This window comes from Chiloscyllium plagiosum, unplaced genomic scaffold (assembly GCF_037043375.1).
Source record: "Chiloscyllium plagiosum isolate Xiang-an unplaced genomic scaffold, Cpla_swu_hap1 HiC_scaffold_31, whole genome shotgun sequence".
Taxonomy (NCBI): domain Eukaryota; kingdom Metazoa; phylum Chordata; class Chondrichthyes; order Orectolobiformes; family Hemiscylliidae; genus Chiloscyllium; species Chiloscyllium plagiosum.
In genome coordinates, this window is record NW_028270169.1 from 21,516,917 (window position 1) to 21,540,260 (window position 23,344).

The following is a 23,344-nucleotide window of genomic DNA, read 5'->3' on the forward strand; positions in this document are numbered from 1 at the left end:
GTGATCATGTTTCTGGCAAGATGATCCTTTCTTAGGAAGGGAGACCAACATTGTTCATAATATTCAGGTGTGATCACCCCAAGGTTCTGAATTCCTTCTTACAAACTCAAATCCTCTTGCAATGAAGGCCAGTATACCATTTGCCTTCTAGTTGCTCTTTGTACCTGGCTAGTGTACAAGAACATACCAACTTCCCAATATAGCACCATTTAAATAATGGTGAGAAACATCCTGTTTCTCAAACCAAAAAGTGTTGTACTGATGCTTTTAAGTAATCTCATTTGGCAACAATAACTGTCTAATAGTGTTGATTTCTAGCAATCTCATTGGCTGTCATTAAATACACGGATGCCTAACTATTCCATTTTTAATGGGCAGCACTCTGGACAGACGGTGATAAATTAGCTTCTCAAGCCTGGACAGTATGTGCCAGAAATCTGCCCCCCTTCTCTCTCAGGCCTAACTCCAGTTTCCACCTCTCCAGCAGTAAATCCATTCCACCCGATCATGTCGATGCTGAACAAACTCTCGGGAGGTTTTTTCACTCATAACCTTGCATTTTTTGGTAAAATGTTACTGAACTGTGTTTTTAATTGTTTTGTTTTCTTGTCTAGCGAGGTGGAGTAGCTTTCCTTTATCATCCATGTGTGCACCCCAGATTGAAGGAGGAGCTCTCCCTACTGGCAAGAGCATGCAAGTACCAGCACATCATCACTCCACATCTCAATTTAAGTCAGCAATGGGTAAGCACCTCACCCAGGTAATACTGCAAGGGGTCGAGGCTACATATGGATTTCCTCCCATTCCATCAATGATTCCTTCATAGCTAATCTCCAATGAAACTCATTATGTATTCACGTATTGGGCAATTGGCTGGGAACACAGTTGCCGAACACAAAATGCAAGGGATAGCACTGAATGTAGTTTGCATACATTAGGAGAGATTGGGAATAAAAATGATCTGAAAACAATTTATAGCAAAGCAGTGTAAAGTTTTAGCTGTTAATTCTTTCCAGATTCCCCAAACTGTGGGGGCACCAGCCAGAGGTTTGAGCTCACAAGGCATAATCTCATGGGGGTTTTCATCTATTCTGTAACTCTCACACTAAGGATTAATGCCCTTGGAACAGTAAGAATGGACTCTGTTTAAACTCTGAATTGATTTCAAATGGACCTGTTTTCCCCCCACCTTTAGTTTGTGCCCCGGTCCCTGCAGTGAAAATGGAACCTGTATCCCCTGCTTTTAAACTTAGTCTAAATCCCATTCAAAGTACTCAGTGCTTAGCAAAACCAGACAGGGAACAATTGCATAAATGTTTTCCGCAAATAAATATTCCTTTAAGAGAATTAATCCTTCTATCTTAAACCTAATTGTGTTAATTTAGTTACACTGTTTTACTTTTACAGCCTCTGGCCTTAGTTACATGGGGTAAAAGTTTGGAAATGTCAACGATTAATGTGGCAGAAGCTGTTTCTTGGCTGAGGGAGAGCGTAAACCCAGCTCGCAGCTCTGAAATGGAAGAGGTTGGTGCTTACAATTACCTGCTGATCTGGAGAGCAAAGCTGACATCAGCCAGCAGTGATCAAGTTACCTGTCCTGAAAACCAAGTGAAGGTAAGTTGACCCTCTGAAAGAGCAAAACGTAATGCCAGCTGAAGGCCATAGATGGAGTCAAATTGCTTGCTTCAGAAATGCTACGTAAGCAATGAACCCTTTTTGTTTAATATAAAAGCTAACACACTAAGGAGTTGCTGATTCAGCGAAGAAAGCAAGAATTAATTATTTGCAGTTATTAGGATACAGCTGGCCTAGATAAAGGACTTTGGATTTAGGACTTATTCCAGGTTGGGATTCAATTAGTCTGGTAAAAATCTAGGCCTAAAATAATGTAGTGGTAAACACAAATGCAGTTCCTTAATTGTTCTTGTGCATGATTTATTTTAATGAACAAAGAGAATTTTACAGTTGTCAGGAATTATACTAATTAAATTGTGAACAATTTGTAAGTCCTGAGGAGCCCCATTGTGGGCACTGTAACATGGTTCCATGCAGCTTCACATCAAACCTAAATCCCAGGTATGTGCTGCATGAGCCAAGACAACAGATGAATTGCTGAGAATTAGCCTCAGGCACCTTGTCACATTTAAAAAGGAGAGGGGGTGGGGGTGGGGGTGGGGGGAGGAGTATCTGCCAGAATTCACACAGCTATCGTGATAATATATGCAAGTCATGTGAAGATAGATGTTGGTTGTTCTTGTTAATACTGTACATCCCCAGCTATAAACAGCTGCTTTTACAATGACCTCAAAAATATCTAACTAGTAGTGGCAACTTTGGAATTCTCTGGGGTTGCAAAGAGGATGGCATAAAATGCAAACAAAAACAAATTGCTGGAAACGCTCAGCTGGTCTGGCAGCATCTGTGGAGAGAAATCAGAGTTAATGTTCGGGTGTAGTGACCCTTCCTCAGAATTGATGGTAGCTCAGGCAAAGTTGCTTTTTATGTAGAAGATAGGGTGAGGGGACGGAGTAAATAATAAGTAGAGAAGAACAGTTGAACAGACAAAGGAATGGATAACAGTCATCGAGGAAAATGAATAGCTGCTAATGGGGATAATTAGTGGCTAACGATGGGTTGTGTGTAATGGCAAACCATGTGGTAACAAGGCTGGGGATTGGGGTAAGGTCACAGACAAAGTGTTGATCTTTGCTGGAGCACTGCAGCAAGCCTGAGACAGAGATGTTGGCAAGGGAACTGGAAGGGTCTTCCTTGCAGACAGAATGTAGATGTTCTGTGAAGCAGTCACCCAGTCTGTACTTCATTTCCACAATGTAGAGGAGACCCCCATGTTGTGAACAGCGAATGCAGTAGACTAGATTAAGTGAAGTGCAGGTAAAGCGCTGCTTCACCTGGAAGGTGTGTTTGGGCCCTTGGATACCGAGGAGGGGGGGAAGTAAATGGGCAGGTGTTACACCTTCTGCAGCTGCAGGGGAAGGTGCCGTGGGCCTGTTGGTAGTGAAACAGGGTATCCCGGAGGAATCGGGGCCCCTGTCAACTGCAATGCTGGGGCATCCTCAGTTGAGGAAGGTGGAGGACATTTTGGAGGCTCCCTTGTCAAAGTTGGCATCAGAACAGATGTGAGGGAGGAACTAATAGAATAGAGTCTTTAGAGGAAGCAGACTGTGAGGATGTATAGTCAAGGTAACTGTGGGAGCCAGTGAATTTGTAGTGGATTTTAGTGGCCAGCCCATCTCCAGAATTGGAAACAGATGTCAAGGAAGGGAAGGGAGGAGTCAGAGATGGACCAGGTGAAAGTAAGAGCGGGGTGGAAATTGGAAGCGAAATTGATAAAATCTTTCAATTCTGGACAAGAGAGGGAAGCAGTGCTGATGGTATCAGTATACAGGAGAAAAAGTTTTGGGTGTGGGGCAGAAGCGGACTGTAACAAGGAATATTCCACATATCTCCCAAAGAGTCATAACCAGGTACCCAGAGACATGTGGGTACCCATGGGCCACCTCTCTGACGAGAAGAAAAGGAGAGGATTTAAAAGAGAAGTTGTTGAGGGTGAGCATTGGTGATGGTGATGCTTCAGGCCTTTTTCCAGGAATGGAGAGCCCTGAGACTATTAATTGGGGATGAACATGCAAAGAGATTGCAGATCCATGGTAAGAGATCCCGGAAATTGCAAATTCTAAACCTGATGTAAAGTGGGAAGGGACTGGACAAGATGAGAAAGTAGAGTCAAGGTAGGAAAAGAAGAATTCAGAGGGGCAGGAGCTGGCAGAAACAATGGGTCTGCCCGGACAGTCCTGTTTGCAGATTTTGGGAAGGAGGTAGAAGTGAGCTATGTGCTTGGAGGCAGTAGGGTGGGAGATATCACCAGCTGAAATGACGGTAGTGACCATATGGACACAATGCGCTGATGTTCCAGGGTGGGATCATGGTCCAGGGGGAGGTAGGAATCGGAGAGCTGGCACTCAGTCTCTAGACGTCAGAGGTCAGTCACTAGACAACAACAGCATCACCCTTGTCAGCAAGCTTAATCAGAAAGTCAGGGTTGGCTCTGAGAACACAGAGCACTGTCAGTTCACAGGGAGATAGGTTGGAATGGGTGGGGGACTGAGAAATTGAAGCAACCAATGTCATGTTGACAGAGGGCTGTGTGTATCTCAGTCTTTGCATCTTTTGTTCCTGGATGCCTGAAGGAAAAGAACAAGTTTCTTGTTGGTATAAAATGCAAGTTGTTTGGAAGAGTAGGAATTGAAACTGTTTGTTTTGGACGTACCAGCATTTAAAATCATGTATAAAACTGTTAAATTTCTTTTGGCAGGAACTGCAAGACTACTTTAAGAAAAGTGAACTTCAGTCAGCAATAAGAAAAAGGAATAATAAAGTTGGAGTAAATGTGCTCAGCAAAGGACTGCACATGATCTTGAGGAGGAGAAGAGACTCTTCTCATCTCAGAGAACCTACTCAGCCCAGCAGGCTCATAGATGGGACTTCTTCCAGGGCAGAGATTTCTTGGAAGATGCACGTGGGTTCCACAAAGAACATGTCCATTGTGAATCAATCAGCCAATGGACCAGCAGTAATCACTGGAGACTCTGAGAAAATCACAGGGAGCAAAATTCCTGGGAACCAGGAAATAGGGGGAGGGGAACAGAACAAGAGAAATAATTTGATGCCCACATTTCAGCAAGTAGACACAGCATCTCACTCGGAGGCACCTGGAAGTAAAGCTCATCAACAGACCTTTCCGCACAGTGCAGCTAGGCTGTTGAATTCAAGTGTGTTCCCTGTTGAACAATTAAATTCTCGTCACCAGAATCAAATGCACACTACGTCAGATTCTTCACTGGATTCACAAGTGAAAGCTCAGAGGACTGAGAGTTCTTCACAAGAACATGTCAAAAGTGGTGCAAGTATCACTGACAAAGCTAACCGCCAAATCCTAGAGAACCCTGTCACGAAGGAGCAGCAGATGGTTAAAATTATTGCTAATAGTAATCATGTTCCTGACAGTCGAGCTGCCAATAAGGACACAGGTCAAATACCTCAGAATGGAAGCAAAGTGAGTGGGGAAAATGCAAAACCTCTACAGCTATTCCAGACTTCAGAAACGTCTTCCAAAAATTATGTTGGAATGAAGCAGAGTGATGAACTAGACAGTGGAGAGTTTGGCAGTGACAGAACAGTTCAAAAAGTGGAGGTGAAGGGACCAGATATCCCAAAGAGTAACAGGACAGCAATCCTGAATGCTCAGGATGATCACAATGAGACTGCAGCAGTGAATTCTGCAAAGGCGAACTGCAAATGTGAAGGTGCAGCTTCCCAGAACATACAGCCTGCACCTGCTAGTGCAGATTCAAATCCTTTAAAGGCAGGGACGCTTGAGAAAACTCAACACCATGACGAAGATAGGACATTGTACATCCCTACACCACGAACAGAGGAGGCAGCCTGGGCTGCAGCTGCCCTTGCTTTCCTCTTTGTATTCCTTACACTGGCAGTGTTATACACCAGGCTGTACAGAAAATTTATAAAGAGTGACAGTTTATACTGGACACCAGTTCCAGGCATTGATGGACAAGAAACTGTAGCAGGTGAAACTTTTTTAAAAAAAATGCTATCAACACAAAAAGTTTACTCAGACATTTCTTTGCTTAGAGGTGGCAATTTGTGGCCTTACTACATTAATCCCTTCCAGCTCTTGCCCCTTTGCCCTTGGGAAAGCAGGATACTGCTTAAATGTTATGAGTTCTGACATCCACCTGCAAAATGCATTTACACTCAACAACACTTAGTTTCCTCAACAAATCTTTGCTGGCCATCCTCATTAAGCAGGACTCTCCAAATTCAACTATAGTCTGCCTGTGAGAATTCTTCCAAAGAACTTCCTCACCATCGAGGTTAGACTTACTGACCTAGAAATTAGAATTAGGATGTGAAATATTCAATGCAAGGGGAAAAATAAATTTAAAAAGGCAACAAAAATATCTGCAGCTCCTCCCACTGGTTGCATTGCTCAACTTGAAATGCTATGGAGGTAAATAGCAATGTTGGGAACTCTAATTCTAAATGAATTAGTCTTAAATAACTTGCTAGTCTTTAGTCTCATGTCAACTTGAAGTAAACATTGCTATTTAAAGTGTTCCCTGGCCACATTTAGAGTCGGAAATAATTAATAGTTATGGGGGAAGGTAAGAAGCCAATTGCCAACACCTGCCTCCTTCAAAGGTATTTTATGCCGTTAAAAGAAATTTTCTCCTTACTGAAATGCTTTATAGTTTTGCAAATAGCCCTTGCAACATTTTTTTGCTCAGAGAAACTATCAATTCAATACTAAAATAGCCCCAGCGGAGTATCAGTATATTACCTAGGCTATTAGCAACATTTATCTCCAGTACAAGAGGCCATTCATCCTCCAGGGCAGCACTTAATTGAACAATATGGTCATTCTTGTGTTCCCACTGTGGCCCCTTAGCTGTTCAAGTTTGCTTCCATCAACAATCTATCTAATTTCTTTCAATGCCATGATGGTACCCACTTCCACCACCTTAGTATGCAGCAGGTTTCTGGGCTTTAGTACTCACTGCTCACATTTCCCCTTCTATTTCTTGTACAGGTCCTTAAACGATAATTCCTCAGTTTTTGCATGATTAGTTAATGGAATAATTTCTCTTTTCCCCGATTATAAATCCTGTAGCCCTCTTGTTAATCGCCCCTCAAACTCCTTGGCTTCAAGGAGAAAATCCCAGTTTCTTCCACTTCCCCATGGAGTCAAATTCCCTCATCCGTGGAACCATTTTGATTACTATTCCTAAAGAAGATACAGGGATTAGATTGTCCTTAAGCATGGTGACCAGACCTGGATGCATTCTAAAGTTGCAGTCTTAGTTGCATAAGTTTCCTGCTTTTATACTTGATGCCTTTATGAAACCCAAGATCCCATACACTAGTTATTTGGTATCTTGTTGTGGATCAACTGTAATTTTGTCTGTCAAGAAATGAGTAGGCTAATATTCCCCAAAACTTTAAATCTGACACTTTCTTACTTTCAGCACTGTCGTCATGTAAATCAGATAGTTTGCAACTTTGGGGTTCTATTCAATCTAAAGTTTATGGCTTAGGCAACTGAAGGAAAGGCAATTACAATTAGGAATATGCAGAAGGCCATAATTATAAGACTGCAAATAATTTAAGGGCTGAGGGTTTGCAGAGGTTACAGAGACGGTGAAGGATAAATCTGTAGAGGGATATGTAAAATGTAAACTTATGACATTGCACGACTGGGAGTCAGTTTATGTGGTGAGCACAAGGACAGCTGTGGGGAATGGGGTTTCCTGTGGAGAAAAAATGGACAGAAGAGCTTTTGAATTATCTCAAGTCTAAACTTGTAAAAGATTAGAATCAGTTCATCCATTTACAGTTGCAAGACCACGAAGTGGTATGCCTTAACACAAAGAAATCATAAAGGAACTCATGATAATAGCACGACAGCTAGAAAAAAAGTCAAAGGGATTATAATCAGAGGGACTATTTTCTCAAGAGGTCCAGGCACATTTACCTGGCAATACATAGAAGAACTGTTTACTTCAGATCAGAGCAGTTCACATTGGGGAAAGATTTTAAAAACAAGAACAAGCTGATATAGTGGTTTAGTATGGATAACTGACTGAGAAATAACATTAAAAGTCATGAAGGACTGTCTCATAGATGAGTAATAGAGTTTTTTTTAAATTCAAGGGAAAGTTTACAGAGTAGATAAAGGATATAAATTAGAGAGTGGTACACTGATGTGAGAATAACGAGACCATTTCAGGGTAAGAAAAGGTCAAAAGTGAGACTTAAAAAGCACCTACTGAAAACCATTCAAATTAGATGCACAGGGAAGAAATCAAATCCCAGAAAAATATTGATCACAGGCTGGAATGTAGCCACACGGTTATAAATGCTAATTCGGAAGTGAATAGGAACCAGTGATAGAAAAGGCAGGCACTATACTTCAACAAAACAAACAAACCAGTCAGCTCTAACTTAAAATGCATTTAGATAGACGTTAGAAGTGCAAGACCTAGGGGCGTTCATAATTTTAAATTGATTCAAATCACTTATGGACTGAAATTAGAGAGATAATATTATTTCACTTATGAGAAATAAAGAGAAAACAATATGATAGGATAGTTAGGGAGAAACTATTCCCATTTATAAAAGGATCAAGAACCAGAAGGCACAGATTTAAAGTGATTTGCAAAAAGTGAAAACATGAAACAGATTCAATTGAGGCATTCAAGAGGGTACTGGCTGATTATTTGGATGCCAGCTATGTACAGGGATATGGGGGAAAGGTGGAAAATTGGCAGTAGTTAATGAAGAGCTGGTGCAGATACAGAAACATGAACAGGAGCAGGCCTTCAGCCTTTTCAGTCCAGTCTGCCATTCGGTAAGATCATGAATGATCATCCAAACTCAGTACAGTACATTCAATTCCTGCTTTCTCCCCCTGCCCTTTGATCCCTTTAGCTTCCAAGAACTAAATCTAACTCCTCCTTGAAAACATGCAATGATCTGGTCTCATCTGCCTTCTGTAATAAAGAATTTTACAGGATTGCCACTCTCCACACAGGAGGAGACTAAAACTGCACACAGTGGAAGAGGGATGGCCCTATATAACCACTGCAAGACATCCATGTTTGATTACTCAAATCCTCTCCCTAAGAAGGTCAACATACCATTTACTGTCTTCACCATTTACTACACCACAATGCTTACTTTCAGGGACTGGTGTTCAAGAACACCCAGTCTGGTTGCACCTCCTCCCCCCTTTCCCCCTACCTTTCAGGCAATGTGTCTTCCTGTTTTTCCTACCAAAGTGGATATCTTCACATTTATCCACATTATAATTCATTTGCCTACGCATTCAACGTGTCCAAATCACACTGAAGCATCTCTGCATCCTCCTCACAATTCACCATCCAAGCCAGCTCAGTCTCATCTGCAAACTTCAGAGATCTTACATTTAATTCCCTTGTCTAAACTAGCCACCTTCTAACACACCTGTGTGATCTAAAAGGTCCTCCTATCCGGATAAGCCACAAGACTACTTCAGCTACATGTATTTTCACAATTTTGACAATTTATTATCAATAAGTACAAAAGAATGATAATTAATAAGGCAGTGGCTCAGTTGAATAAAACAATGAACTGTGGATGCTGGAGATTGAAAGAACAGAAAGTTGCTGGCAAATCTCAGCAGGTCAGGCAACATCTTTTCATGAAGCCTCCCTGGAATCAAGACATTAACTCTGCTTCATTGCCACAGATGCTGCCAGACGTGCTGAGTTTCTGTTTTTATTTCAGTGGTTCAGTTGGTCCACTTTGGGACATAGTTCATGACTTATGTCTGACTGAAGTTAATTTTATGTGTTTTTATATTCCTTGTGCACCTAATCACCAAACGTTATGCCTTATTAATCCTTACTATTCCTCAACACGATCAGGACAACCTGAACTCTTAATTTTCCTACCAAAGCAGTAGCAGCACAAGATCACTTCTGATTACCTAGATAGCATGCATACAGTTTATAATTGGTTTCTTAAGAGTGGTCATGTGGAAGTGATATCAGTCAGATGACTATCTCCAGACTGGTTCCCAGAGATGTCAATCATTTATACAAACTACAAAAATCCTTACAGCTTTTTTCAGTTAACTTACTAACTTTTCCTCCTGGTGCTCCTGTTTCCTCCCACAGTCCAAAGATGTGCAGGTTAGGTGAATTGGCACAGTGGCTCAGTGGTTAGCACTGCTGCCTCACAGCACCAGGATCCCAGGTTCGATTCCAGCCTCTGGCAACTGCCTATGTGGAGTTTGCAAATTCTCCGTGTGTCTGCGTGGTTTCCTCCAGTTTCCTCCCACAGTCCAAAGATGTGCAGGTCAGGTGAATTGGCCATGTTAAATTGCCCATAGTGCTAGGTGCATTAGTCAGAGGGAAATGGGTCTGGGTGGGTTACTCTTCAGAGGGTCAGTGTGGATTATGCCGAAGAGCCTGTTTCCGCACTGTAGGGAATGTAATCTTCATGATTGCCATTAAGATAAGCAGACACCACCTAAGTACTTCAGTGTCTGCTCAGAGGATCTATTGTGTCACACCCTTAAAAGAATTAACATCCAAAATATTTGACTGAGTTAAATAATTTGGAAAATTCTAAAGCCTGTTCAGACAAACCATTTGTTCACATGACATTACAATAGCTAGTCCTGTTGCTTGGAACAGACTAAAAACTCATTTTATAAAACATGTGGAACATTATCAAGAATCAAACCTTATTACTCCATTGAATCTATGCAGCCTAGATTATCTTAAGAAATCATTATATAACACGCAGTTCAGAATTTATTTCTAATGTTATGTATATGTATTGACTTTATGTTATGTTATGTACTTTAGCTTTGTAACTTTAACTATTCTTTAAGTGGTCTGGGGACATAGAATGGTCTTCAAAGGTCTTGACAGCGAGTTTTGAGAAGATTTGTAACTCAGGTTGAGGTTCTTGATGTAGATTTGCTCGTTGAGCTGGAAGGTTCATTTTCAGACATTTTCTCACCATACTAAGTAACATCATCAGTGAGCCTCCAGGATACATGCCACAAAATGACATGACCCTCTCTTACTAGTATCCCTACATAGAGATAAGGAAGGACACCACTTCAGCTGGGACAACACATCCATCCTAGGATGAGCCAAACAGATACACGCACGAGAATTCCTAGAGGCATGGCATTCCAACCGGAACTCTATCAACAAACACATTGATGTGGACCCCATTTACTACCTCCTGAGAAAAAGAACAGGAAATGACATCACCAACCCAAAGGAACTCAAACATATGAATAGAAAGCACTGCTGATGATTCCTGCTTCGGCCGGAGGCTGACTGAAGATGTTACTTAGTGTGGTGACAAAACATCTGACAATAAACTTTCCAGCTCAGCAAGCAAACCTACATCCAGGAGGTCTTGACAAGTTATAGGAGGACATAAAAAGGGAGCTTCCTCCAGCACTACAATAACCTGGGTCATGGGATCAATTTCACCAGTGACAACATGTAATCCTTTATGGTAACATGCTTTGACACTAGTATCTTTTAATTTCCTGCAGCTAACCAGAATATATAAAAATACCTCACTTGCCTATACATTTCGCATAATTAAATTATGACAAATTATTGAAAAATACACTCAAATTGACAGATGAATGAGTAATAAGATTCTAAAATTGAAACTGTTGTAGCATTACAATAACAACTTGCATTCACATGGCATTATAGAGTACTGAGAGGCCCGGATAGGGTGGATATGGAGATGATGTTTTCACTAATAGGAGAGACTAGGATCCAAAGGCACAGCCTCAGAGATAAAGGATAAAAGAACTGAGGTGAGGGATTTCTTCAGCCAGAGGGTGGTTAATCATTGCCGCAGAAAACTGTGAAGGCCAAGTTGTTGAGTGTATTTAAGACAGAGATAGATTCTTGATTAATAAAGGGATCAAGGGTTACAGGGAGAAGGCAGGCGTGCGAGTTTGAGAAATATTAGCCATAACCGAATGGCAGCGCACACTCAGGGGATGAATGGCTTAATCCTGCTCCTATATCTTATGGTCTGTGGTCCTTTGACACCTTTAACATCAGTTGTCTTCTGGTGCTTTCAAAGTTTGACAGGAGTTGAAGAGAGAGACATTAACTTGGTCAAGAGATAGGTTTGAGGGAGTGTCTGAAAGAAGAGGTCAAGACAAGTGTGGAGAAAGAATTCCAGAACTTGGGCCTTGATGGCTGAAACATACCATCAAATTGCAGAACTATCAAAATAGTTCTAACTCATAACCAGAACTAGTGGGAAGAGGACAATATAGAAATATACAGGTATACAATGAATTACATCTGTGCCTACACAGTTTTCTTCCTAATGCTTCATAAAATGTTTGTATAATTCCAAATACCAATGTGAAGTCCATCACGAATTACAATTACCAACTGAAATATACCCATTTACTAATCAGTATCTGCTTTCCACAGATCAATCAACATTCTTTCAAACCATTAACTTTGCAAGAGATCCTGTTCTGATTTTCAATAAACATTGCAAAAGTTGCTGGTATACTGAAACTCCATATAGAAGTGATTAGGAATTTCCTGGGGGAGAAAGCTGTCCAATCCAATTAGTCATTTGTAACTTGACTTCACAAATGCAGTTAATCAGTACCCCAATCCAGGACACATTGCATCTCAAGCTGTACAGCTTCAAACATGCCAATGATATTAAACAATTATTTGATCTCTTACAGATGTGATAAAGAGGAGACTCAGCAGGTTTAGCAAGAGGAGGAAAAAAAGGCCACTGTACAAAAAGAAATCTATTTCACCTTATGATGTTCTTTCAAGTGACAACAGTGACTGATGCGACCAAAGATATTTTTTAAGCACTACAGTTCCATTAGATGGGCTAACATCAATGGACATCAGTGCAAACACTTCCCTCAATTATGAGGTGAATCTACAGCTGTGCAAAGCAGAAGATGACAGAAATTTTATATTTTACTAAATGTTTGTGGCATTACTTTTTTTAAATCTGTAAATCATGTATTGTTAAACTTAATTATTGAAGACTGTACAGATTCTTGTTTCATAACTCCTGTAATATAAAGCACAAATTTACACAGGCACTGCCTGTATATTCTAAGTAAACCTGATGGACAAATGATACTGCAATTAATAGCAAACCTCAAATCAGTCCCTTTCTGAACACGCAATGCGAAAGATATTCCCATCATTTCTTTCTGTAACTCATTGATGATTTTGGGTCTTTTGCTTGGATTGAAGGTTAAAAAAACTTCTAAAATTAATTTCTAAGGCATTATAAAATGAATTGCTAAGTTGCATCACCACGTTCTGCATAAAAAAAACTCAAATTTATTTGGTCTTAACTGCTAAAATGTAACTAAACTTAGATAAGATAAAAAGGATTAGAAGGAAATGGGGCAACTGTGTAGGGAGAGTCTCAAACACCAGCATGATCTAGATTTTGTGGTGGGATAATATCCAATTTTAAGAGCTGGTGAGACCCACTCTAGTCAGGTTAGTGTAGAGTCAATTCGATTTTCCTGCTCCTCGGATGCTGCCTGAACTGCTGTGCTTTTCCAGCACCACTCTAACCTAGACTCTGGTTTCCAGAATCTGCAGTCATTGTTTTTACCTAGAATCAATTCCCACTTGTTTCAGTACCTGACAACCTTGAGAACACTTATTATAAGTAACTTGCTAGGGAACAGAGACATTATTGTAGCAAAAGATGTTTTTATGATAAGGCATAAACTAGATTTTTTTCTGTGTGCGCCATTCAAAGATTAATGACTGAGCCAACTGACTAGCTGGTCATGTGCAAATTCTGAAATGTGCAGAGTCTTCAAAAGCTACAAGATTAAACACACAACCCTTTAAATTCCTGACAGTCTTTACAAGTAATGGAATCATTTTTGCCATAAACCATTACCTCAGTCACTTCCTGCAAATATCATTAGGTTATGAACCAATTATTTAGAAAGGATTGTGATTTCACCTCAGTACTTACGGTTGTATCATCGAGTTTGATGGAGCAACTGGGTCAAACACAGTCATCTAAGGAAAAGATTTAAAGTGGTAATCAGAGATTCTGCTGCCCAGAATTTTGTTTTATACTCATTTTTACCATCTGCTAAATGATTTCTCCTTGTACTTAAAAACAAACACCAGATCTCATTTTTCTGATAGAAAGTCTCCAGAAAATCAGGTTTTCCATATCAAGCTTTGCAACTCAGGTTGGGCACACAAGAAAATATCATCACTCCATTAAAGAATCTTTATCTGCAAGATAGATTTCTGTTTGTAAAGTGAAAAATTATTTTTATATGATAGTATGTGAAGGGCTAAATTAAAAGCTCCAGTGGGGAGAGAGTAATCTTATGGGATTTTAACAACAGGGCAGAATAACAATACTAATAGTTGTGCAATCTTCTTCAGATTTCCAAGATGAGTGTAGCATTTTGTGTTAGACAAACCTAATTGGAAGTAGGATTCACCAAGTACATTTAAATATGCAGTGATTTGACAGTTTACTACAGAGTAGCATTAGACAAATGTTGCTGTGTGTCAGACATGATTCATTTTCAGCCATACCCTTGTATGCCTCTTGTCTGACAAGTATAAATAATACAAATCTAAGGACAATGAAAGGTTGGAAACACTTCCTGCAGTTATACACACGTTTGTTAGAAGCAAAAGTCAATTATTGCTGTAAATATAAATGAATAGGAGAGTGGTTAATCATTCATGTGTGTAAAAACTTCCAATTATTGGGAAGTCTTACGTAAACTTTGGTACTTTGGGAGCAATGTGTGTAAAGTTCATAGGATTTGTCGTCAGATGATATGGACACATCAAACCATGTTTCTTAGTGATCTAAAAGTCTCAGATGAAATGTTTTCAAATAAAACATTCGTAATTTTCATGTAATATGATTTTTCAGAAATTAAAATTTGAGTTTACTTTATGAAATTGTTCTCTTCTAATATTTAATCATAAATTTCGAGTTTTATGGTAGACAAATCTTTGAAAAGATACCCATTGAATGGTTTCCCTTTTCCATATTGTTCATGGCAGTCAGGTTTCAGTACTTTTTCATTTTCTAAATACTACCCAAGTAGTATTTAGGTTAGCACTGCTGCCTCACAGCGCCAGAGACCCGGGTTCAATTCCCGCCTCAGGCGACTGACTGTGTGGAGTTTGCACATTCTCCCCGTGTCTGCGTGGGTTTCCTCCGGGTGCTCCGGTTTCCTCCCACAGTCCAAAGATGTGCAGGTCAGGTGAATTGGCCATGCTAAATTGCCTGTAGTGTTAGGTAAGGGGTAAATGTAGGGGTATGGGTGGGTTTCGCTTCGGCGGGTCGGTGTGGACTTGTTGGGCCGAAGGGCCTGTTTCCACACTGTAATCTAATCTAATCTAATCTAATGCCTTGAAGAAGTTTTGATGTGAGAGAACAGAAGAAACTGAAAGGGTAGATACAGACAAATATATCTAAGAGATCTCACCTAGTGGAACAGGGAGAAGGCAAAACAAAAAGGTGGAGAAACTCAGCAGATCTGGCAGCATCTGTGGAGAAAGGAACAGAGTTAACATCTCAAGTATGAATACAGTCTTCAACATAAGCTCAGAAGGCAGGTCTCTTTTAGTTTCAAAGCAGAGAATTTTGGATAGAGAGCTGTGAACTCAAAGCATACTGATCTCTGAGTCAGAATCAATTTTTGGCGACAGTAGCCCACCAAGCAGAAGTTAAAATCAAATGCCTGACTTTTGCACAGTCATACATTACAGCTTTATGATGGTAGCTGTGTTACAAAGTTAAAAATAAATCAGCTCAGGGGTTGAACACTGCTACATAACTTTAAAGACATATAACAACAGTGAACTGCCTACGATGAAGTTACATTGAAAGGTTCAGGATATTCAGACTGCATCCCATTAGCTTCTGCTAACTGGATGGCATTCTACTTTTCCCACTCCCAATGGCCTATCAAAACAAAACTTCTAACTATATTTGGAGAATTGGAGAGCTTAGAAAAGGATAGTAGTGACAGATAAATGATTAAAATGTACTAAGAATATTTGCATGATTCCAAAAACAGCTTATACATTTACAAACCGGGCAAGAGAAAGAAGAGATGAATGGAAATGGTAAGGTGAATCTATTTCTACAAACCATTGCATTGCTAATAGATATACAAGTTTAGGACAAATGCTTGTCTTTGACCACAAATATTGGCTTGGACTTAAGAGCAAATTTCACATCCTGCATTATTGAAATGTAGGCGACGGAATCCTGGAGAGATAAGTGTTGTGATGCATTACACCAAAGGGCTATATTAGTGTGCCAGAGGTGAGTGAACTTGATGGCCATTGAAAATGGTCTCAAAGAGTCTAAGCAAAATTAAAAGGTCAATAGGAATTGGGGAAATCTCTCCCTGATTGAAGTCATCTAGCACAAAAGATGGTCTTGATTGTTGGAAGCCAGTCATCTCAGTTGCAGAATTTCATTGAAAGATTCCCACAGGATAGTATCCTACACTCCATCATTTTCAGCCACTTCATCAATGACTTGCCCACTATCATGGGAATGTTTGTCGATTGCAATGTGTTCCATATTATTCAGGACTCCTCACAATGTGACCTTATGCAGCAGGATCTGGCTGATGACCATTTTCAAACAAGAAAGAATCGTCTCATGACTTTCAATAGCATGATCATTGCTGAATCTCCAGAACTGACTGGAAACTGAACTGGATAGGCCATATCAATACCATGGCTCTACAATCAGATAAGCAACTGGGAATTTTGCAGTACTCCCATTCTGCATCCCTAAAGTCTGTCCGCCATCTACTAAGCACAAGTTAAGAATGTGATAGTATAGGGTCAACATTAAACACAACCAAGCAGTCAATTTTCTTTGCACCCTGTCCACCACTAGCACATAGTGGCAGTAGTGTGCACCATTTATAAGCTACACTGCAATAACATGACAAAGTTCCTTTGATTGTGTCTTACAAGTCTGCAATTTCTACTATCTTGAAGGATTCGAACATCAGGCACATAGGATCACAGCACTGACTAGCTCCCCACAGTCACACTAACTTAAGGCTACTTCACTGTCTGGGCAAAACCCTGGAGATCCCTCCATAGTGGTGCATGATAGTAGCAGTGAGAGGAGATTTAGCACTTCCTTCTCAAGGTGACTAGTGTTGGGAAATAAATGTTGGCTTTTTCAGAGCAAATAGCAGAAGAAACTGCAAAAGACCAAGTTATGCAAATAATAAAATGCATAAAATTTTCAAAATATAGTTCTGTACTTAAAAAAAACACACACACAGGCTTCTATCATTATACCAGTGCCAGCTTTCGTTCAGTGGTTACCTGAGTCAGATGCTTGCGGGTTCAAGTGTAACTTCAGTTCTGAAGTGCCTAACCCTAGATGGACAATTATAATCCCAAGAGGATGTCACACTGTAGGGGCCACTTTTTCAAATGAAATGTTAAACCAAAGGACCTATCAAACTGTAGAGACAGACATATGAGATGACAGTAAAATTCTCTCTCAAACATCACAGGCAGGTTCTGTTTATTTTCTTATTGTTGCTTGTGAAATCCTGTACACACACTGGTGGCTGTGTTTGCCTATTTATTTTTAAAAGTACCGAATTGACTATGCAGAGACTTCGGAAGTCATGAAAACAATAGTATGCAAGGCTTTCCTCTCTTCTATGATATTGTATAAAGTTTGACTAGGTGACTTAGCCAGATAATGCTGACAAACTAACACTTAAATCAATAATCCTCATCATTATTTGTTGAAATAGTGTGGCTTCTTGAGGTGAAGAGCAAATGCACAAGAAATTGCAAATATCTAAATATTGATGTGCAAGTTGTGCCACTCCACTGCAAGCTTCTCAAAAATTGCATTTTGGTTATCTATGTAACCACTGAAAAGCAACAAATTTTGTAACATTGCTCCATTTGCATAGCTGACAGAATGTAAGCTCACACAGAAAGCTATGCCACATCATTTCAAGTGTTAAGTGACCATTTAATGGCGCAATTGACTTTGTCAGTGAAAGCCATTAGATGTGTGAAGTCTTACTCCTTCAGGTATTAATTGATGCTGGAAATTTTAAAACATTAAACTATTTTTTTGAAAGAAAATTTCCTTTGTTTTTCAGCTTGCATTGCCGGTAACTTCGTGGGCAATAAAAAGTGTCTTGAACTGAAGCGTAGAAGGCCAAATCAACAACACAACAGTTGCAGTCAGATGCTCTGGTATAGCAAAATCTGGCTAATTAGCATATGTTATTATATTTTCATGTAACAATTACAGGATCAAATTAATATGTTAGTTAACATTCAAATTTCAACTCCACATCTAATACAAAAATTAGAAAACCAACTAGCCATGATATTTAAATAACTCCACTTTAGTAGACATTTATGTATCTAAGTGTCCATTTAAACTATTAGAATCAAGTGCAAGCGTACAATCAAATTCTCAAATAGCTTCACAATCCAGGATTTTTTAAAGAGAGATTTCTTCATTCCAATAAAAGTGACCTAAAGTTTTAGATTCTTTACTCAAACTTAATTATTTCTCAACATAAATACTTAGATTAATCTAAGATGCATATATAATTAACATATATTTAGTAATGCTCCATATTTTAAATGTACTTTTGTTTGAACATTGTTTAATTTATCAAGAAATCAATACACAAGCATTGTGCACAACAGAATATATTTATTTCAATACAAATGTACAATAGATGAGTTTACAAGGAAGCCCACCACCACATTCCTACTACCAGCTACAATAAGAGTGCATTTCTAAATGGAATTAGTTACAATTAGCATTCATTGCACAACATAAACAATAAGCAGGTCAGTGACTGTCCTTGTTAAATATAACTTTTAGCACTCAACTGTCCAAAAGTGCATGCTTAATACCAATTGTTTGAGATATCAGACATTTGGATTTAAGAAAAAAAACATTTTGTACCACACACTGGGGATTAGTCACAGAATATATAAAATGAGAATGGGTTACAAAGCTGGACCCCAAAGGGGTCACTTCAAAAGGCATTCTAAAACTGTGCGGAATACAGTGTATAAACATCTGAACCCAGAGGATTAGACTGTAACTGAACTCACTAAGGTATTGATTTCTTTCAAAATATATACAACCTTGTTTTGGTAAATGTAAAATTATACTTTAAAATTGTTATTGATAGAGTCCCAGTGCCTCAGAAACATGTGCTGCAATATTACAAGTAGGAATTAACCACCTCCATGATGTTCCTGTATGTTACTTGAAAGCAACTTGAAAGAAATTATATGGAAACTCAATCCATTGGTATATACTTTTCTCATACCATTGTCAAGATGAAATACTGATTATAAAACAGGCTTACATGTAAAACATTGATGAATGATCAATATTAATACAGCACACATTCCCTTTAGATGCCTTCTGATGTAATCACTGGTCTCATTTGAATACCCTTTATGGCAATCCAGCTATTACAGCATTGAGAAAATGTGTTATTTTTTTCCAGGATTACAGATTGTCTTAACCACAAGTTGTACTTGAATGTGTATAACTTAATTAATACATTCTTCATTCCCAGAATTCAGATACAATATTGAATCTACTGTTCAATCTTTGTCCAACCCTTCCAGGCAGTACCCTCACGTCACATGCCCTGCAACCCCACTTCCCCACCCACCCCCAATAAAAAGTGTTAGCTGTGGGATTAGGGGAGGGAATTCCAAGGCAGAAATACAGTGAATCAGCTCAGTTAGTGTGAAATGGAAATTTCGTACAATATGTATGAGTTATTAGTTACTATTTGAACCTACAAATCGCATTATGTTGTTAGCTTGCTTCCTTTACAAAATATATCTTTGCTGAGTGAAATTTGTATGCTCTTGGAGTTTGCCTAGATTCGGAGCTACTGCAAATCCTTGTAAAGTGATGTCAGTGAGTATATTAAATCACTACTTTCCTCAGTGAGATAAAGAGTTTTGCTGCATATGATTCAAATCTTATCTAAAAGGTTGCAGAGTTATTCATCTGAACAACAGACAAATTTCACATATCCCTGCAGGCATAATGCATCAATACTAGACAGGTCAAAGGAAATGAGTGAATGACATCAATGACAAGAAACTATATTTAACCTATTTTAAATAGGTTTTGATTTTGTTAGTTTACAGAAGATTTGTTTTTTTTTGAAGAGAGGTTGCTTTGATATTTGCAGCTTCAGTCAAAGTCTGACTCATCTGTACTTCACTACAATCTTAGCCTGGATGATTAAAGTTTGCCTGTGTAGTCTGTAGTGGTGGATGCAATACTGGCAACTTACTACTTGCATAGCGTCCCAGTTCAACAAGGAACAAGTGAATCTATGTTATTTAATCCAATCTGGAGACTGTGACAATGAAAATTTATGATGCCGAGATGTGACTGGAGAGGGTGGACTTATTCAGCAATGGATGCACCAGAGGGTGTGTGGTGCTTACAAATTAGATGCGAAATTTGTTTCTTCCACTAGTGTTAACTGCCTATTTTACAACTTGATAGTAATATTTTACCCTTTTTACAAAAACAAATTAACAGAATGGGTTAATGAATTTTAAATCCTAACATTCTGGAATAAAGCCAAAAGTTTATATGAAACTTTCATGTCAAAATTCAGCATTTCATGACTTTTGTTGTAAACAAGATTTCATCCTTACAGAATTACAAAGAAACTGATTGGTTTGAAGATAATGCTGTACAAAATGTCAGCTGTCCATAGCAGCATTACAAATTAAGAGAGTTTCAAAAGGGCAATGAAAAGTATTTGAGAGGCTATAGCATTTGATCTTTTTCTTTGCTATTTGCAAAATTTCTGGCAGTGTCTTTCACACAAACTAACAAAAAGCTGTCACACGAAAATGAACCTTGCCATTTAATATGTAATTTAATACCATCCCTGGTCATTCTAAACAGTTCTTTATAAATGCCTTTGGTCACTGTCTAAATACTATTGCATTATATCAAATTAACTAGACATTTGAAAAGGTACAGAGAAAAAAAACATTTAATTCCCTCTGACTGTACTGTATACAGTCCCTGCCTGTAATTTGCCTTGCAAAACCTATTTCAAAATTTGATATTTTTTCCAATGAATCAACATTTTTGTAGCATATCATAGTGTTTCAATGAATGTATGAAAAAAAAATCAACACATTTTACAATGTCAGCACATCAGTCAGTACTTTGATGAGCATTTTATCAAATAAAGAACAAGTAAAAAGATTTACAATGCGTCCATGTTCGTTTAACAAAGGACTTTGTCTCTTACACTTGGGATAAGCTGAATTCAATGACTGAATCTGCCCAGTGCCATGAACGTAGTGGTTTTGATTACTCCAGTTACATCATTGACTTGTAAGATTAGAATGATAAACAGTCTTTTTGTTTAACATTATTAAACTATGCACATTTACTTATATTTTATATACAAACAGCACCCCAATACTGTATGCCCAGAACATCAGTTAAGGCTTGAAACATTTTTTCAAAAGCTGTGCAAGTTGTGCATACCTCATACTAGAAGAATCTCATTTGTCCAAATTTCTTTCAATCTACAGAATCCTTCCCCAAGTACCATTCCTTTCAATCAATTTTCCAGCATTTGAAATAAATTGCAATGTAGCATCACAATCTGACTTCCATCTCCCTATACTGGAATAGATCAATTTTCATTGACATTTTGTCTTCAAAACATGATTTTTGTTCAGTTCACAAAATAAACATTGTAACTTTAACTACTTTGCTTTTAAAATTTTCTTATTGGTAATTTTCCCACTACACCAAGCCCCACAGCTTGCAAAATAAATGGCAATAAAGTTAACATAAGGGTGCTGAAGTTATTAATTAACAACAATTCACAAGCCTGCATTCCCCAAATTATTCAGCAATTAAAACTTTTGCAGTTACTATCCAGTTCCCCTTTCACTGTACAGTATCAAATGCCAAGCTAGTGCAAGACAAATGCTGGAGGTGCTGTTTATTCCTTGTGAAATATTTTTTCCCAGGAAACAAATAGATGGCCATTTAATTTCTATAAATAAAATGAAACAATGGATCATCTTACTCCAATAATCGGAACAAGTGTCAAAAAAATCAGGTTCAAGTCTTGTACAGTAATGGCCCATCTTCTCTACTCACTTTAGGGATGATGGTCTTCAGAAGGCTGAAACAATAAACAACGCTGGAAACTGAAAATGCCCCCAACATTCTGTGCCCAAAGGTAATATGAAGCCATGTGCTGAAGGACTGTTGCTGCACGCATCAGTCACTTTAATACAGCCCAAGAAAATTTTGACATACGCTGGATATTAGAGGACCATGTTTAAATTTTTAAACAATGGAGAACGCCCAACACAACCATTAGCTACAGTCAAATAGCATTCTCAATTATTGTACAGTAACTGTACTTTAGTAAACTATCAATAAAAATTGCACACTACACAAAGTCATTATCCTCGAACTGTTCAATGTGAAAAATGGGCACTACTAAAGCAAAGCGTGAAGACTACATTATAATGGGATGCAACTGTTTAACAAGATTCAACTGTTATAAGGCACACAATGCACAAAGATGCAATGGTACTGATGGTTGCCAGTTACAGTCACAGGTTCACAGTATTCTATACAAAAAAGGCACCCCACTACTTGTATTTTTTCTAATGGTTTTCAGAACATCTATTGTTCTTCAGCCTCTGGTGATGGCAAAATGAATCAGTGAATAACCCACTGACAATCCGTATTAAACTCAGGTGGTCACATACAAGAACTATCAGCAATTTTCAAGTGGCTTTACTTGCAGTTCTTTTTCATATAACAATTACTGAATGCATGAAGCCTTTGTGGCACTGAAATTTCACATCATAGTGTTCACCAATAATGTAAGACTTGGTACTTTTGCAAAACAACTTATTTGTAGAAGAGTCAAAAATTCCAGTGTAACATAACCCGACGATCAAGTAAATATTCACATCTTGCTGAAACATCAGAAGTCGAAGAATATCGGCTATCACCACAATGCGACTTTTTGTTATGGCCGCGTCAATATACAGTGGTAACAATTCTGATTAACTATTATTGGCGAGTTCTACCACAAAATTGGAAGTTTAAACTTTCATCTATCCTGAAAGCCGAAATAATCTATGGCAGAAAAAAGATCCATGTTACTTGAATCAGAATATTTACAGGGATTTCAGTTTGCTTTCGAAGAAAGTTGCATGTTTTAATCTCCCAAATGTACTCCAAAAACGGAATGTGAACGAAGTGTTTTATCATTGTTTTTTCTCACGGGTTGTTATGGTAACCAGTTGCTTGGCGGCCTTAGCAATATCGTAGGCACACTGGATGACTTGCTGCGTGAGCAACTGGATGTCAACCGGTGCACCAGGCTCTGGCGGAATGGTTTTCCTGCACTCACATTGCAATCGGAAGGCACTCGCATTTAGCAATCTCAAAGAGCATCGGACTGTGTCCAGGGCAGGCTTCTGTTCATTTAAGGAAAAAAAAACCACACGTTAGAAAACTCTGCAGTGTAGTACCAACAGTAGCTTCACTGCTTTAGGTTTACAATCTGAAACATCCCTCATTGTGTCAGAACAAATTACCTGTTTCTTACATTTAACATAAGCTGAATTTAACT

At 38.8% G+C, this 23,344-nt stretch overlaps 2 protein-coding genes across 14 annotated transcripts in view; one reads left to right on the forward strand and one right to left on the reverse strand.

The window, feature by feature from the left end:
• Positions 1 to 14,594, forward strand: part of tp53i13 (tumor protein p53 inducible protein 13) — a 48,831-nt gene extending 34,237 nt beyond the window's left edge. For both annotated transcript variants that reach the window (XM_087977331.1, XM_087977330.1), the window contains 4 exons: positions 615 to 743; positions 1,408 to 1,614; positions 4,334 to 5,606; positions 12,344 to 14,594. In XM_087977331.1, the coding sequence (XP_087833457.1) occupies positions 615 to 743; positions 1,408 to 1,614; positions 4,334 to 5,606; positions 12,344 to 12,456 (1,722 nt within the window). In that variant the 3' untranslated portion in view covers positions 12,457 to 14,594. The remainder of the gene's footprint in view (positions 1 to 614; positions 744 to 1,407; positions 1,615 to 4,333; positions 5,607 to 12,343) is intronic.
• A 3,753-nt stretch (positions 14,595 to 18,347) lies between these two features.
• Positions 18,348 to 23,344, reverse strand: part of git1 (G protein-coupled receptor kinase interacting ArfGAP 1) — a 216,394-nt gene continuing 211,397 nt past the window's right edge. For all 12 annotated transcript variants that reach the window (XM_087977322.1, XM_087977325.1, XM_087977321.1 and 9 more), the window contains one exon: positions 18,348 to 23,189. In XM_087977322.1, coding sequence (XP_087833448.1) covers positions 22,977 to 23,189 — 213 coding nt within the window. In that variant the 3' untranslated portion in view covers positions 18,348 to 22,976. The remainder of the gene's footprint in view (positions 23,190 to 23,344) is intronic.